General features: G+C 33.6%; 1 protein-coding gene across 1 annotated transcript in view; it reads right to left on the reverse strand.

Annotated features, from left to right (window-relative positions):
- Positions 1-4,090: 4,090 nt before the first annotated feature.
- The window catches only part of LOC134801940 (nephrin-like), a 246,027-nt gene continuing 230,929 nt past the window's right edge, over positions 4,091-19,188 (reverse strand). The window contains exons 15-26 of the mRNA XM_063774569.1: positions 18,871-18,951; positions 18,150-18,438; positions 17,491-17,726; positions 16,939-17,047; positions 15,817-15,986; positions 14,072-14,242; positions 11,415-11,611; positions 10,717-10,882; positions 9,971-10,092; positions 8,406-8,532; positions 7,118-7,224; positions 4,091-4,522 (exon numbers count right to left, since the gene is read on the reverse strand). Of these exons, the coding sequence (XP_063630639.1) occupies positions 4,268-4,522; positions 7,118-7,224; positions 8,406-8,532; positions 9,971-10,092; positions 10,717-10,882; positions 11,415-11,611; positions 14,072-14,242; positions 15,817-15,986; positions 16,939-17,047; positions 17,491-17,726; positions 18,150-18,438; positions 18,871-18,951 (2,030 nt within the window). The 3' untranslated portion in view covers positions 4,091-4,267. The remainder of the gene's footprint in view (positions 4,523-7,117; positions 7,225-8,405; positions 8,533-9,970; positions 10,093-10,716; positions 10,883-11,414; positions 11,612-14,071; positions 14,243-15,816; positions 15,987-16,938; positions 17,048-17,490; positions 17,727-18,149; positions 18,439-18,870; positions 18,952-19,188) is intronic.

Genomic DNA, 19,188 nt, shown 5'->3' on the forward strand with positions numbered 1-19,188 from the left:
AAAGTGATAAAGGTACATACACTTTGAACAGAAAGTCTGTAGATTTGACGCCTGAGGAAGCGGAAAAGTATGCGTTACATTTAAGCATTTGCGGAGAAATGGAGTAAAACAAAGCCATATAATTGAGAAGACTGCAAATTTGGCAGATCCCATTTAAACTCTTCTCACTACAAATAATGTCACGTAACGAAGAAATAGATTAAAAATTACTTTAAGATTTTATTTATATGAAAGTGAGTCGAATTAACATACTATACTGATACAGAGAGGTTGCTGCAAAATTAATTGTGGCCATAATTGGGTTTTGTAGTTTTAATATATAATTTTAATACGTTCGTACGTACGTAGTTTTGAGGTATTTATTGTATGGGCCAATAGTTGCCTGAAAATAAAGATTTCTTTTTTTTATTTCACTATAATAAAAAACGCAATAATCATGTTTTAATTCAGAGTTGACCAGATTAACTAATTTATTAACTATTTTATTTAATTGTATTGACAATATGTTTTGAACATTTTGATTAGCACTTACACTAAGATGACAAGCTCTTGAGTTATGAAAAAAGAAAATAAAAATCAGTCTTATTATGAGACAATTTGTTGGAGCAAAAAATTTGCAAAAAATAAGGCATTTGAGTAACTAATCGAGTTAAAAACTCTATGATGTTACTGCATGATTATTATGATTAAAACTCCTTAATCCTGTTCGACGTGTTGCCTCCCTGTCACACTGACGTACGAATGTACAAGTGCGACAGAAAGTCGAACGGGGTTCGTGGTAGGCCCTCTAATCCATTAAGTTCGGTTTTTATTTATTTTGTTTTCGATTTTTATTCGTCAGGTTTCGATGGAATTTAGGGGATCGATAAAGTAGCTGCCTACCTACCATATTATGTTGTTTTTTTGATAGATTTTGATAAAATTCTTACGGTTGAAGAGCTCATTCGGTTCGGAATAAATACTAAGTCCCTATTTGAGCTACGAATATATAACCATACGTTTTCGTAGTTCGGACAGGCGTGGCTCACTCCGCATTTCGTCGCTTTGCTAAAAGTACATCCGTTCCACACCAATTTTGGTGGCTAGCCATAAGCCGCGCGTGGCGCTGTCACCACCTAGCGGCCATATCTGTCCTGATCGTAACAGACGCGTTTTGTTAGAGAGTGAGTCTTCTGTACCAAGTACTGTTATTTATTCTGTGGTTCAGAGGAGGATTTTATAGGACATACAGTAGAGTTGCGCTTATCGTACAGAATAGGGAACTCTATCTACATCGTACTGTAATGATAAAAAAATTCAACAAAATAAATATTAACCCATTTAAAAAATGCAGTAACATCAATATGAGATCTCGTTTGAGTTTGCAAAGTTTTGACGTGTGAATGATTTTCAATATAGATTGAAGCCAACATAAATTTGCTTTATTTCAGTCTTGCTTTGTTAAAAATTCTCTGAAATTTCAGAACTCATTAATGTCAACAAAATGTATTTGAGAGGATTTCACATATAATGATGAACTCTTATATTTTACAAAGTTCATATTTTAATCTAAAGTTTCGGCATTATTTAAGTGATATTTTAATTTCAAAATGGCATATAAGTATAAGGCACGATTTTAATATTTACTAGTTTTACTTAAGGTAACGTAGGGACGTTTGACACAGCTACAATTTTTTTTTCTATCTAGAAACTCTTATATTAATAGCTATTTAAATTACGAAATGGAAAAAAACTATACTTGGCACTTTTATCACTCATAAAATAAATAGGAGAAAACTTATTAAGTATAAAAAAATGCCATTTTTTTACCTTTGAGAACAATGAGAGATTTGATATGTTTTGAAATTTGATTAAGTACAACTAAAAAAATAAACGGAAAATAAGGAAAATAAATAAAACAAAAACATTTCAATTAGTTTTTTATTTAAATTCGAAATGTAACAACAAATATGTTTGTTTATGTATATGAAATCGTATTTTTCATCAATGGATGGATTTCTAATTAAATTTTTAATCAACAGACAAAATCAATTATAAAATCAGTCCATGGCAGTATCGTTGATTAAAACATTGTTACAAATTCGAAAAACAAAAATAATAAAATTATAATAATTAAGTAGCTTATTAACTTAAAAATAAAAATTAATAAAACTTTGGTATCTGTATTAAAACCGATTAAATTTTGGAGTAGAAAAGCTATTAATGTAATAGTAGAGAAAATAAAAATAATTTATTTACAGTTATGTAAGCAGGATAAATTAAAATTAAACGATAAAACTTACATTTATTGTCAGTTTGCGATTGAGTATTAGTTTTATTTACACGTGGGGGTTTAGAAAATAAAATCTAGTAAAAATGTACATTTTTCATTTAAATTATACAAAATGAAAATTTGGCAGTATAATTTAGTTAACTTAAACCTAAAACGAAGATACTTCTTTCAGTATCAACAGAGTCATTAATTCACACAATATTTTGACTGTCTACATTCAAGAATACAGTCCAAATACTAGCAAATCTTTCATTTAGTTTGAAACTAATTAAAATTATTCTATCAAGATAGAAACAGCAAAAATTCAATTTCATTTAATAACAATAAATGCAATATTCTGAATGAAGTGTTTGGACAATCGAGATTTGATATTTAACATCATTATAATAAGAAATGCAATTTAGGTAAATAATATATATTTGACGATCACTGATAAGAAAATGGAGGTCGTGATTGATTCTAAGTCATTAGATTCTCAATTGTCAAAACACTATCATTGAAAAATTCTAAAAACAAACGACGATCTAACCGCCGGTGGGCAAATTCAAAATTCTCCCATAAATTTTGTAAAAAGATCATGATCAATTTTATTAACAATTAATAAGAAATTCTATATAAAACTTAATCAAAAGAGATCCTTCGCGGGAATCGTTTGTGTCATTTACGTTAATATCAATCAGCAAACATTTCGAAATGAAATCAATTGTTAGTATAATACTCTAAAATGATTACGATTTTGGACAATGAAGTATTTTCAATAATTCGCTTAAGAGTGGACGTTAATTAAATTTACAATAATATTGATAAGTCAGTCAATCATTGAGGGGTTCGTTCAATAATGACGTATCATTATTGAGAAATGTTTGGCACTTCAAGTAAATTAGTTTTTCAATACAATGCCATTATACAAAGTTAATTACTAGGTGTTTATTTTCGATACTTCTATTATTTCTAAATTACGTTGAAAATTTTAAATTCAATTATAGGTTATTCTTGCTTGACTTATTTAACCTTCAGAGTATAAATAAACATGCGGTAGATTTTGGAATTTATTGACATTGAATTGAATTTATAAAAAACAACTTTAATTGTTGTGCTATTTAGGGTTTACTTTACATTGGAGATGTCATAGCGTTAGTATTGACAACCAATTAGCTTTAAACCTAAATGGCTCAACAGTCAAAGTCGGTGACTGTACCTTAACTATGTAGTGTTTTACATTGCAATTACCAAATTTACTTGAAATACCTATTGCAAAATCAGCCATCTTAATAAAGATGTACTATAAAAAGAAGTACTTTACAAATAATTATGGAATAAAGATACGTATATCAAATTGACCAATTGCTATGTAGAATATATGTCTACTAAACATATAGGTAAAGAAGAAAATTTTTGTAGTATATTTAATGATGGTGCAAGAAGCAAGGTTATGTTTTAAGTTGCCTTAGTCCATAATAATTAAATAAATATCATAACGCTGCTTTCTTGTAGATTGTCAAACAAAAAGTTGACTTAAAAACACCATCATGATACTAAAATTTACGTTCTTTTCTATTCATGGAAAAAGATGGCATGACTTTGCTTCATCCCAAGCCTTAGTTTCAAAATACAACAATGTGATTCCTCCATATAGGCAAACATATTAATTTATCAACAAAATTGGATTTAAAATAGTCACCGAAATGTCTAGCAAGCGGTTTTGACTTTAAATCCAATTCATCTGATAAAAAGTTAAACAAAAGCGCTACAAGACCGATTCACACTTGAATTCTTGAAAATTAGAATTGTGCCTTGGCACATTCCCAAAGTCACATCGGCCCTATCACGTTGATTGTGCCTATCGGCGCATTGAAACAAAGTTCAAAAGTCCAGGTACCACCGTACCAAAATCTCTTACTGTCCGCTAACTACACTTATCACATTGAATAAATTTTTAAGTCTATCTACATTACCTAACTGTATTTACACAAACACTAACACTTATTTATAATTTTATACCACGTGCGTTTCACTTCTTTTATTATACGATTCATCTATAGTAACGTTTTGTTTTTTGTTTTCTTTTCTAATGGTACCGTATTGTGGTACGTCTGAGGTGAGGTTTTGCACTGTGAGGATCTGACTGGAGTTGCTTTGGGGCGTGCTCGAGGATATGGGGCTACCGTACTGGTTTCCATATTTGTGTCTCGACGGGTCTTTTAGGATGGACTGTGGCTGCTTTGGCACTGGTGTTTGGGAGAGCTGGTGCTGTAACAAAATGATCCTGTTAGTTTGGTTACAAAACACTGATTTAATCTTGCACGGTTTTTACACATTTTTCTGCATATAATTAAGTTTTGACGTTTCTCGTGGTCGTGGTTTTCCGAGACAGCGAGGGGACAACGCCGTCATCGAAACGTCGGAGGTAATTTTAAAACTTAATTAAACGCGATTAAGTTCTATTTTAGTAAGGAAAAAGTCTGTTTAGTGACGGGATTGAAAGGTTAGAAGAGCAATTGTCACTGTAGGCCTAGCACATGATTGGCGCGACAGTATCTCGCCGCGAGATAGACTACCCTTCTTTTTCTAACTGTATTAACTAAAGAGGGATGGGTAGTCTACCTTGCGGCGAGATACTGTCGCGCCAATCATGTGCTAGCCCGGCTGGAATGACCAATTAAGGTTGGTTTTAAACAGTTGACCAAAAAAATTATTCTCTCGAGCAACTTTATTGGAAAATCGCAATAGCTTGCAGACAGCAGCGTACTATTTGTTATTTTCTGAATGCTCTATAATTCATAGCACAAACTGTGAGCCTGATTTTATCGTAGGTAAGAAAATATATGAGCTAAAATCGTGATATGTATGTTCGCATTGTTCTCACGCAGTCAACTAAAGATGTCGCGCCAAAGTTGGATGTTTTGTTTCGCCAACAAAGCATGTTGCATTGTTTTTGACCAAACAAAACATTGCAACTTTGCTGTTGAAAACTAGATTCAGTTCACAGAAATTATCTAGCACAATTTTGACTGCCTTTTTTCGAAACCGAGAAAAGAAATACATTTCTATTTATCGCGTTGGCTTCATCTAAAGTGATCAATATGTCCAAAATACTTTTTGCCTATAACATTACGTAAGTAAATTTTTACGAGAATTACGTAAAATGTCATATTTTTCCGTAAATTTCCCAGATTTTTCGGGAATTTTACAGGATTATGTAATTTTTTTGCATGTAAAATTACATAATTTAATTTAAAATTACATAATTTTTAACAGTGTATGCACTAAAAAATCTGAATTCAACTTTCACGGGACCATCTGATTTAATACTTGCGATAAAAAAATTAAAGGTGACGTTCGTATGCATTGCAACTGTTGCGGCGTCGTTGTTACCATGGCATAACTGGCATAAGTGCCGCGAGTATGACGTTCAGTCCTACTCATTTTCACATCCGAAGGTTACTTAAATGACGTGAATTGTAACAACTTAAAAGCATTATAGTTGATTTTAAAAATATATCTCGTTTTTGGAAGCCGTTTAAAAATGTCCTATCTTATTCTCAAACTATTTATAAACTCCAATAACACTCTTTGTAGGTATTAAACTAGTCTAAAACTGAACGCAGCATCCAAAGACCTCTGTGTAATGAAGCTTAAATCGTCTCATTTTCGCCTGGGCGACGTCAAAATGAGCTTAATTTCGTCTCCGGTAAGCCAGCGAGAGTTGGAGAAAATTAAATGAACATGAAATTAAATGTGCTTAAAATTTTAGTGTCCGGATAACCTTGCGGTGTGAACGTCCCCTGGAGAGTTGAATGTGGGGTTTGAATTGTGCTGGATTTATTCGTTTCTCACTAATTATTGTTTGGAATGTTTTTGTGAAAAATATTCAATGAAATTATTGTAAGCATGAAAAATAATAGAAATTATTTTATCTCGAAAATTTAGATGAGGAGGGAAAAACTCGTGAGTCAATCTTAGTATTTCGAGTCGTGAGTTTAGTCCAATCCTTTGTAGAGTTGATGTTAATACCTAATCGTAATCTGACATATGCATTTAGTACAGCAGTTAAGCTTTGTCAGCTGAGGGACAGTAAGTACTAGGATACTCTGGATAGTTTCCCTTTAGTTGTCTGGAGCTACAGTGAAACCTAATATTCGTCGCAAACTACCATTAGGTATTAATGCTAGGAGGTTAGAGGTCTGTATATCTGAGTGTACTGTAAGTATCAAATTCAACACGAAGCAGTGGCTAAATGTAAGTACGCATATTAATAATATATTCATAGTATATTATCTCCAATATAAATATTATATACTCCATCGAATCAATATATCATAAGTAAGAGTGGCTACAAATATGTCACAAGATTCACAAGATGTTATCCGCCTGGTTCCAGAAGCAATTGATTTTTTTTTAAATTAGTTTTTCCTTCTATTATGAAATTAACTTTGGATAGGTATTTACAACTTCCTCGTAAGGCTCACAGTCCTACCTGTTATACTAATTACTTCAATTTAAATCATTTTGGCAAATAATTGTTTTTTTTTTTGGTTCATCCAATTTAAGAGCATAAGAAATTCAACCATATTTCTTCCATTATTGATTTCAAATTCAAATGATAGATACGTATGTTTTTTATAAAGAGCGCCTTAGGAGCACACCGCTGAACAAATGTTGATCAGTTTGAGGAGCCTACAGTTTAATTTTTTGCTCGTGTTACAGGCCACACCAGGTATACCTAATATGTTATATATGTACCTGCATACGAGTTTATGTTTGTGCTAACGAATAAATTATTTATATTCTATCTATTCTATTCTATTCTACATAGAGGTTATGGTTATGTAACTAAGGTCTCACCTGATTGCACCCCGGATGTAGTACGGTGACGTCTGGTGGAGGCACGGGGGCCATTTTTTCGTTTCGCCGTCGCAAAGTACCGCCTGCGGATTGCCGGTCCAAGGGAACTGTGGACAAAACAGTAATATCAAACTCTGGTTGAAAACACACAAAAAATATACATTACAAAAAAAATACTTTTGAAATTAAGCAAGTGGCCACATTTTTCCGTTTAGGTGATGAAGTCAAAAGTATGTAATGTAAAACTATGTGACAATGACCAAAAGTTGGGGAGTAGGAGTATGACAACAATATTAATATAAAGTATATTTCAATAGAACTTGCTAACTATGTAAACAAACAACGTAACTTTGTTTTATCACTGTTTCTCTTTGAATTTTCACACCACCTCATCAAATACCACTGAAACCATACACATATACACTATTGAAACGGTCCGTTCCGTAAAATACATAAATATGTAACTGTATCTTGGATATTTAATTAAAAGTTTAAAATGGGTTCATAAGTTAGGTTATTAGGACCTGTTGGAATGACGGTTTTGTTTCTTTTAAATTCTACAATTGTCTATGATGGGTAGTGTTGTGACTAAAGTTTGTAATATAAACCCGCTACACACTACCCACCCACGCTCTGTACCTACCGCCACGGTTATAAAATACATCAATACATCATTCTTAAGTATTAATTTGTCTTCTGATCGTGATTAAACAAATTAAAAATAAGTAACTACTTGTTTTTTACTTTTGGTATTTTATTATTCGATATGGTTTGACATTAGTAAAGTAGTAAGTAGGAGTCTTGCCCGTCACTAGTAAATTCATCATTCAGAGACAATTTCAATATGGCGGTTTGTTTACATAGTTAGCAAGTTCTATTGAAATAGACTTTAGGTACCTACTGATTTAATGAGGGCGCCACTGGACGGACGATGCCCTCAGAATTGAACAATATTAAACCAATACTACTGTTCCAACTATTGTCAGAAGAACCAAAAGGATTATTTGATGGTATGTTAATTATGTTATGTAGTTTATTTTATCATGAATATTCCAATGCTTGACTTAAGAATTGAACAATGTTAAACCAATACTACTGTTCCTAATATTCTCAGAAAAATCAAAAAAATTTTTGATGGTATCTTAATTAGTTTGTTTGATCATAAATATTCCAAGGCTTGACTTAAGAATTTAACAATGTAAAACCAATACTACTGTTTCTAATATCCTCAGAAAAATCTCTTCTGCTTTCTTCTTCTACTAGTTTGTCTGATCCTAAATGTTCTTACCATCAATTCCATAGCTCATAGGTGGACTTGCGACATGAGACGGTGATCCAGTCATTCCGTTCAGCATGTGCTTCTGAAGTGGTGCTGCTCCGTACTGCTGAGGGGGGGTTGGAGTTCTTCCACTCTGCTGCAAATAGGGTACCATTAAATAGTCATCATCTTATCAGCCTATGTACACACAGCTGCAATAATAATAAGGCTTAGTTTCCCCTCTGGGTTGGAAGGTCAGATGGCAGTCGCTTTCGTAAAAACTAGTGCCTACGTCAAATCACGGGATTAGTTGTCAAGCGGACCCCAGGCTCCCATTAGCCGTGGCAAAATGTCGGGATAACGTGAGGAAGAAGAAGTACAGACAGTTGCAAAAGTACAGCCAAAGAATTTAATTTCCTACCCATTTTATACTTTGTCACAGTGACAATAGAATGAGGTCTCTAGCGATTTTCATATTGTTTGTCACTGTGACAAGGTACGAACTGGGTCTGAAATTAAATTCTTTGACTGTAGGTACATATACCTACTTTTCAGGGTTCCCCGTACCCAAAGGGTAAAAACGGGACCCTATTACGAAGACTATGAACCGTGATAGCTAGACAGTTGAAATTTGCACAGATGATGTATTTCTGTTGCCGCTATAAAAATAAATACTAAAAATACGAAACCCTCGGTGGGCGACTCCGACTCGCACTTTTCCGGTTTTTTTAATACTCTTTCAGCTCGCTGTACGTGGCATAATGGACCTGTGTCTTAAAGGTGTTGGAGAATAGTCTCATTTTCTTTTGAGATGGAGAGGTTTACTCACGATGGATTCCGTTATCGAAAATTAACTAGTAAAACCAATGTTTTTTTAGGCATCATTCCCGAAATACCTATTGATTCTCCCTCTGATTTGGATCACGCCGTACTCGGCTACATCTCGAAATTAATAAGGTAAAATGTTTGCTCGAGAACTGAACTGAGAATAAATCCTGACTGAAAATAAATACACATTGATTTCGGTCTATTTGCTAGGCTCAAGTCTATTAAGAACTTTTATATTTTTTCAAGAGCTGTAAGAGCTCAGATACCTACCAAATTAATCTACTCTGAGAAGCCTATTTAAGTTGGTTCATAAGTTTAGGCCAACATTGCTGCTAACTTATTCCCACGTTGTTATCTTCAATAAGATCTTCGTCGAATAACCGCCCGATTCGAGCTTTAGAAACGTCAATTAATAGATCTAGAAACGATATGGATTAGAAATGTCAGTGTCAATTGTGACGTTCTATGGATGGATATCTAATCCATATCGTTTCTAGATCTATTAATTGACGTATCTTAAAGTTCGAGTCGGGCAGTTAGTCTTCAACATTACCCTTACTCGCTAGAGTTAGACCAAGATAATTCTGCAATGCAGTGCAAGTGTTATTTTAAACATCAAACATCTATGAAATTATGACGTATACATAACACTTGCACTACGTGTGCTAGCAAAATCATTGCATGCATCTCTATTAACGGTCTCTTCTGCCTTATCCCATAAAATTTCACGCTGTACCTTTATTTCAAAGTGTAGAAGCTGGACTTACCTGTTGCTGTAAGTACTCGCCGATAAGAGGCGGGTAAGAGAGGTAGCGGTCGGAAGCCATGTTGTAGTAGGAGCCATCGAGCGGTGGCATGGGCGACGGTGCGGGGACGTAGTTCTGCTTGCCTGTGAACAATAGATTGTGTTAGTTTGAATTGTAGTTACACTTAAAATATACGTATAGCATGAAACTATCTTCCTGAAAATCTATTCCGACCCCACTATGACTTGGATATTTTTAAATGGCTGCTATTTAACTGATTAACTTATTTATTTTTTTGGTGTTCAGTAAGTTTTTTTGGTAAGCATGATTTTTTTATTTAGGGTACCAAAGTATTTTTTGGTGGTCATTATATTTGTAGCCTTTTTAAATCGAAAGTGAAATTAAGGTACATCTTTTAGGTAAGGATGCTCCATCTTAGACTGCATCGGCACTTATAGTATGAATTTTCTGAGATGATTTTTTCACCCCAAACCCTAATCTGTTAAACAAAATCCTTTGTTTCTTTTATTCAGAGCGTTCAGATCCCATCTTAGGCACGTGGCAAAGAAACTATGTCGTTTAAAAATCAACTGTATCGTTTTATTATTTAGGTTCAAATCTATGTAACTGCTCATTCAAGATATGTCGGACGATCGACCACCCCAATGTAGGCAAGAATACCTACATAGCGCTCATAATTATACTCGTACTAATACCAAGTGAGATTGTAGTCAAATGCTTTTTTTCGATAAAAAAAAATATCTTACCTGCACTACGGCCAAGCGTGCTATGCCCACTCATATCCTTATGCCTATGCGGATGCGGCAGCGTCCTAGCATGATCCCCTTCGTACACGGCATAGTTCGGAGGGGGGTAGTCCAATGGTGGGGGGATGACTAAACCTTGGTCGTCCATTAGGTAGGCCTCGGTTTGCTGGAAGGAATAAAATTGTTTAGAATTTGTTTTTTATTCTCATCTTATTTAAGATCTGCGGTCTTCTTGACGCATCACAAACTTATGTACATAAATGGAATTTACGGTATACGTAGTTTTGCCAACGGGTTATGTCTGCCGCATGCATCCGGATAGGGTGGGCTAGTATAGCCACTAAGTGGATGCTGTAAAATAAGCGCAGACGTGGCAGACCCAGACGGAGATGGCGGGACGACTTAGCGCCACTTGCCCCAACCCACTAACCCGGGGTTAACCGGTTAAACCTGGTAACCACGGTACCAGTACAATTTGACACTGGGTTAACGGTTTAACCGCTTAACGTCGGGTTAGTGGAAGTGGCCCTTAGACACCTTCATTAGTAACTGGCCGGAAAAAGCACAACAACGGGAGTCGTGGAAATCAAGGGGAGAGGCCTTTGCCTTTGGACACTATTAAGGGCTAAGAAAAAAAAAAGTTTTACTAAAACCAATGAACTGCAACATTGATAACGGAGTATGATAATGATTCTCACCTGCAGCATATGTCTGTTCGGCATACTCGGCACTTCAGGTATCGGCGGTGGCTGCCTGTCATCCATCCCCTCATCTTGTGAATACGTTTCGGACTTTTCGGATACAGAACTTAGCGTTTCTCCCGTCATAGTGTCGTTGTAGGAGGATGGAGCGTACATCTCTATCGTTGCTGATTTTGAAGCTTGGCCGGCTTGTTCTGTGAAAAATATTGGAAGTTAGAGGTGAAATTTATGAATAGTGATGAAAATGTGAGGTAAAATTTGTGATTGATGCCAAAGAAGGGGGGTGAAAATGATCAAACTAAGGTTTATTTTCGTGTAATATCTCGATCAGCGTTGAATTCAACGTTATTTTGGAATGTAAATACTATTCAAAATGTTGAATTGTAGTTGAAGCAAAATCTACAACAAACTGTACTTTTTACTACAGCTTTTACGTGAAGTTAAAGTTGTTAAGATTTTCCCTATTATAGTTAGTGTAAGGTTTATCAGTCGTCTAAACGATAACGAAATCATTGAACGAATACTAGTAAACTGCATATACATTCAAATATCCGTAAGCGCCTTTCGTCAATGAATAATTTCAATTACCAACTCTAAATTAGTGCAGCCAAAACCACTTCAGTGGTATAAACAATTAAACAATTTCAATACCAAATTAATTTCAGGCGTAACTCTGCGAAGGTTTAACTGGTCAGACTTTAATATTTGCTAATGTTTTGAGATTGTTATGATATATATACTATATAGTTATATTTAAAACAGGTAGGTCACACTTTTATTTATTATTTAATACATTCAATATATTTACACTATTTACAAAGGACATCAATTTTCGACAAAACCTAATGTCACCTGGGGCATAGTCTCCAGGACACTGGCCGTATTTCCCCGCTGTATATATAAGCTCAGCCTTTGGGCAAAATATGATCCTGCTCGTAGGTCGCCAGACACCCCAACAAGTTTACGGGAAATATCCTTTATTAATGTTTTGGTATCTGACGACCAAGGCCCAATATAGTTAAGCATAATGGCACGACTCACAAAGTATTTTAAGTACTAGCAACAATATCAAAACCTCATCATTCAATAATCTTAACAGATTTAATATTTTTAGGGTTCCGTACCTAAAGGGTAAAAAACGGGACCCTATTACTAAGACTCCGCTGTCCGTCCGTCCGTCCGTCCCTGCGTCCGTCCGTCCGTCCGTCCGTCCGTCTGTCACCAGGCTGTATCTCATGAACCGTGACAGATAGTTGAAATTTTCACAGATGATGTATTTCTGTTGCCGCTATAACAACAAATACTAAAAAGTACGGAACCCTCGGTGGGCGAGTCCGACTGGCACTTGTCCGGTTTTTTTATATTTTATAACCTGAATACGTTTCTTAGAGGCCGCTTCTGATTTCACTATTCGTAAAAAAATGATCTCGTTTTGATACGACCTTGATCGCACACGTTGCGAGAAATGCAATCAAAGCCAATAAAAATTGTTGGTCAGAACCAGCTTCCTACATGCAGAAAATACATGAAGCATCATGATTGAGTGCAATGCCAGAGGGTAATCAATTAAATCCGATTATCTACGTTCACAGTCGAGTAAACTAATCGACATGAGAATCATTAAGTGCAAACGCAAGGGGTTGAAATTTGAACGCTGACGGGGGTGAAATTAGGTTGCAAGTCGCTTGTGGTGTTGAAACTTTATGGGTCATTTTTGCAGTGTAAGCATTTTAGCATTGAGTTTGCATTGAGGTACTTAGCAGTCGATTTTTATAAAGTCAATAAAGTAAACTTGTTTACGACTAATACCTTAAAACGACATTTAAAGGCACTATAAAGACTATATTATATATCTAATCATGAGTAAACAAACGAGCGTATAGACAATAAAATATCTTATAAATTCTCTGAACAATTTTGTACCAAACCTTTTTTGGTCTAAGACGAAATGATATAGAGTCTGCAAAAGCATTACATTTTAATGAGGGTTCGGAGCGAAATCAATATTAATACAGCCTAAATCAATGTTAATTTAACCTAATGTATGCAGTGCATATTAATGGAAAAGAAAATTGGAAGAAAAATGAGAATGGTTCATTATTCTAATAGGTTGTTAACTGACGTGATGAATTATTTCAAGATAACCAATTATTACTGGCAAAGGAACACAGGGAGGGGGAGGGTTTATATTGGCAGAAGATCTGTAATACATTTGGAATATTTTTCTCTGTCAAAAGAACGTGAAGAATGAAGGACTGACACTCTTTTAAACTTTTGTTGGTATAAAATTTAATTAGTGACAAGAACGGAGACAAACTATTTAGTTCACCTTTTAACACAATTAAATAATAAATGTAGCTTATAGGAACTACGACACAGAAACTAAAAAATTTAGTAACATTACTATTTAACACTTGTAGCTAATAATCACAAATGATACAACAATCCAAAGCTTTGTACAATTTTACTCAATTCTGCGGAAATAAGTAAAATAACTGATTTGCAAGACCGAAGTGATCCCATAAAGTGTTCCGTGAACAAAGCTTTGCACGGAACACTAAAAATGGCAGTTATCAAAATAATGAATTAACAAAAAAGAAACGAAAATGTATATTATCAAAGCTTTAGATTAAAAAAAAAACATTGAAACTCACCTTTCAACCGTCTAGATCGGCGTTTAAAAACAAAACAAGCGACTAACGCAGCATTAACCAAGACTAGAAGTGCCCCGGTGATAGACACATAGACAACTACGCTCTTCGACACGTCGGCCGTTTCTACGTATTCTGTGCTCACTACGTTCAACTCGCCTACTTCTGAAGAAGCTTTAAAGAAAAAAAAAATAAACTAAATCATGAAATGAATAGTGGAAACTGTTTTAAAACATCTTTATTGGCAGTCTGTATAATACCCATTAGAAATTCTCTTAAATTTCTTATGAACAAAAATTCGAGCAAAGAAACTCACGTTATTAAGTCGAAAACCCGACACAAAAAAAAAACGTGATTTGTCTGAATCATACGGCAGTTTTGTACCTAAAGTGCCCCTTGATTCAAAAGTAAGATTTTTCGATTAAACACATAACAGCAAATCTAATAAATTTTACTTTAGTAGAATCGACAAAAAAGTAAAGCTGCCAGTAAAGATCCTTTAAAATTCTACAAACTAATTAACAAAGACAATTATCCTTGTCGTTTACAACTAAATACATAATCGAGAAACATTCACATCAAAAACATCAAACATCACACCTCTGATCCTTTTATTGGTCCTTCTATGCAGACAGAATCCTATCAACAATACATTCAGCAGAATGAGCGCAGTACCAACGATGGTACCGGTTATGATGAATACGCCAGGCACATTGTAATTATATTCTTCTGAACTTGAATGTACTGATGATGGGACGAAGTCTGGTGCGTGGAAAAAAAATTTGGAACGAATTTCATTAGAACTTATAAATATGGAAAAATAATTAGAGTTTATGTTCCACTGGTCAATACCAAGTATTTTTACGTGTTTTAAGAAAATTTTAAAGAAACAAATTAATTTTCAGAAATAGAACTTTTCACTGATGAAGTGTACAAATAACAAAAATAAATTGGTTTAAGTAGTACACAAAACAACTTTTTAAAATCAGAAATTAAATAGTATAGGTACTTAGGTAAAATACAGATTTTATCTGATATAAAACCAGGAGTACTATTTTATATTTTTTGCATTATAGTATTTTGAAGTAAGTTATTTTAAGTTAATTTCCATACTGTAGTATTATTTTAAAGTCTTTTGTGCTACCAGTTTCTTTATATTTTATTTAATAATATTATAAAGATAAATGTAAAATTTGAGTACACTGTAGCGGTACATGGCTACTTCTTAATAATTGCTATGCATTAATTAATAATTACACTAAGAAAATTAACTCGTCTCATCCGCGGAGCTCTTCTTAATAATTTATGCCTTTTCCTTAATTATTTACTAAGATTTCTTTGAGAAAAACCATCAAACGGAATGGTAATTCTTTGAAGTGTTTCTCATTTTTGTTTAAGTTAATAACCTTCAACTCAGCCATAGTAATTGTTTCTTTAGAAGCCTTAGTCCTTTTTTGATATTTACACGGATAAGCGAATGTTGAAATTATTTTTTTATTAAAAAAGTTTTTGTCTTTTTCAATAAAGTTTCGTCATTTAAATCTTAAATATCTTAAGTAATCTCAAAAAGAATGTTAACAAAAAAAAAGACGCGACTAGTCGACGCGAGTAGTAGTAGTAGACAGTCAAATTATTAAACTTTCTTCATCAGTTTACTTTTTTGTTTGATTTATTTTAACTATCAAACCAGTGGAACATAATTAAAGTTTTAATATCCTAATCAAAACTATAAAACTTAGGATACTTACTAAGTGTTGTAGCTTTCGTATCATCCGGCCTATATTTGCTCTGCCCTATTTTGTTAAGCGCCATAACGGAGAAAACGTAGTCTGTATTCTTTTCCAGTCCACTAATCGTATACGACGTTGCGTTCCTTGGTGATACGTCTTCGTATCTATATGTTTCTTCATAAGGTTTGCTGGAAATTGAAGTAAAATAATTAAATCTTGCAATATCATATCAAGTGCGGCAGGGACCATATTTATTTATTTATTTAATTTTTATTGCTCATCTCCTTTGTACACCTACTGCCGCATTCGAACTTCAAGATATTATTAAATATATTACATATATTCTATATTTTATATACAGTCAACAACCCTATTGGACTTTAACCTTATTGTGTAACCTGTAACCTTTTTTTTTTGTATTCTCTTTGTTCGATTTTTTGCTGTAAGTTTTTGTTGCGACAATAAATTACATTTTTTTTTATATTCACAAGAGACGACACGTACTAGATCCATTCTAGATACGTTATAGTTTAGATATCAACTAGTTCTCTTTTGCAGCGCAATTCGGGCAACCAATGTCACTTTTACGTTAGATAGAGTAAGATATCTATTAGATGTGAATTGGATCTCTAAGCCATATCCTGTGGAAATCGTTCAACAGTATCTCCAGAATCGCGCAAATGTCAAATTTGACAGGTTAGATCTTAAACATATCGGTATCGTATCTTGGTGATGTCTAATAGATGTCTATTTCAAAATCCGAATCGGGCCCATAGTACAAATATTATAAGTTTACTACGTATAGGGTACGTCAGCGTTTTTAAATAACGGAGTAGACCTTAAGGGATCATGAAAATATGCTGACCTATATTGGACATATATCATGAACAATAAGTGTCAATGATTTATATCTATACTACAGTATATTTGAGATTCAGGTATTTATTAATAAAATTATATTATTCTACATCAATTCTAGTTATATTATTTGTACATCATTTTTACGTATTTGTACAACAAAAATTTACGGATTGGACAGTTCTGGTGCAGCAACTACCCCCAATAATGACGACATAAGGAAAAATAATACAAGAGTAGCTTTTAAGGTTGATTAATTATATATGAAAATTGGAAACTTACCGATATCTAAGTCTAAACCAAGTAGTAAGGCCACCGTCAAACCCTGGCACCCATTCCAAAGTTACTGAGTTATACGTTACGTTTGTCACCGATATTGACATCACTTGATCTGTGAACAAAATCAACGATTAGAAAAATAAAATAGCATTTAAAATAACATAAAACCTAATAATTACCTAAATTAAGTTGGTACTTATACAAAAAACCTATTTATTAAACATGAGCCCTGAAAAGAATAAACTCCTATTTTTGGGCAGTCGTGTAAAAAGTGTGGAACTACTCCTAATACCTAATTGGAATTGAATTATGGACTATAAACAAATAATTCGTTAAATAAATGCTAAAATAAAAAATCAGAAGAATTATACATTGTTTTTACTAGAATGGACATAAAGTGAATTTGTCTCTGAAAATGTAAAGAACAATAGATCAAATCGATCCGGAGCAGAAACAGAATCGATATAAAATCATTAAAAACTGTAATGTATTAGATAAATTATAAGTTACAAGGTCCTTTTAAAACTAAAACAACACGAGATTTACTCAACTTACCTGGTGCACTAGTGATATCCAATTTAACCTTCGCAGTATCAAATCCCAGCTCGTTTCTAGCATCACATACATAAGACCCATAATCTGACGAAGAAACGTCGTTAATCAGAAGAATGGACATGTACGTCACTGGGTCGATTTTGTGGTATTCAGCATAGTATTTGGTTGAAGTGTTTACTGGTAACTTCGCTCCGCTTTTGGACCAAGTGAAATTTGGTGCTGGAGCTGATTTGCACCTAAATAAAGATTAAATTGTTAGTAAAATTTTAATAAAACAAACTACACAATTGGTTTAATTTAAATTTGATATATAATTATCATATTCAATATAAAATATTGATGCTATTTCGAATTTTAATAGCAATAGATGGTTGTGAAACGATTGGACATAAAAGTGATAAACATATTCACATTTCCTACTATAATTAAATTAGTGTATCGAAAGAAGATGTTGCCTCAAAGTAAATAAGTAATATTCCCGTAATTTTTACTTCACTAAGCATCTTTAGCATTATGTTTTTTTATTTAATTATCTGTTTGATATTAATTTTGGCAATATAAATTTATCAAAGTATACGTCTTAAGCATTATGATATTTTCTTCAGTTTTCTATTTGAAGTTAATTTTGTAAATATAACATTATCAAAGTGTATACGTACTTGCAAATCAGTCTTCCAACTTGTCCAACATTTGAAGCAGACTTGCTCAAATTCGGAGCTGTATCCATCGTAGGCTGAGTCTTCACTACTAGCATTACTTCTTGCTTACTCTCTCTTTCACCTATACCATTGTTTACAACACATTCGAAATTGCCTACGTCATCTTTGGTGGCTTGATTTATAACTAAATAACTAGTGAGATTCTTCGAGTCAAAACTGCTAGATGTTCTTGTTTTGAAGTTGTAGTCTTTTCGCTCCCATCGAATATGTTCGGCAGTGAGAGGGTTACCTGAGGAATGTTAAAGTAGCGTTTACCTTTTGGTTTAGTAGAATAACGAAAACAACTAGCTTTATATGTGGTATCATTGTATTCATAAAATAAAATAACTCTTTAAAAAAACTATAACGAAGCAATAAGTAGCTAGCGTATTAGTATGGGGTCAAATGTGCGCAATATGTTTTTTTTTGTCATTAAAGCCTTGATTAGACTTCATACATCCATTTGAATCTCATGACATTTGCATGCAGAATTCACACCAATTTACCAGTCGTAAACATCAATGATGTTTCGTACGATAAGTTTAGAAGTTTTGAAACTGTACGCCTTATTTAGGTACGTGAAAAACATTGCGTGACTACCAAAAAAATGCAAGATCACAAAAAGAAGACCATAGGTACAATATTTTTTATTTTATTCTGTTACTATTGTTTTACCACTTACCAGTAGCAGTGCATGCTAGTGTGGCGTCTTCCTCAGAATTTCGTATTTCGTTTTGACTAACTGATACTACACTGGCTGAATCTGTAACAAAAAAGTAGTTATTACGTTTCCCGCTACAAACGTATTTTTGGGATGGTCTCATCAGAATCTTCTCAAATGAAATGTCCACATCAATGAAAAGTTTTTATTTAAATCTCTGTCTCCTTATACAGTACTTCTGAGCAGTAAGATTAATTTCGTAATAAAAACTTTCCTGTCTTTCCTCGGGATTAAACAAAAATAAACCTACATCGTCTAAATCGATTCAACAGTTTAGGC

The sequence above is a fragment of the Cydia splendana genome, chromosome 23 (genome assembly GCF_910591565.1).
Source record: "Cydia splendana chromosome 23, ilCydSple1.2, whole genome shotgun sequence".
In the NCBI taxonomy this organism is placed as follows: Eukaryota; Metazoa; Arthropoda; class Insecta; order Lepidoptera; family Tortricidae; genus Cydia; species Cydia splendana.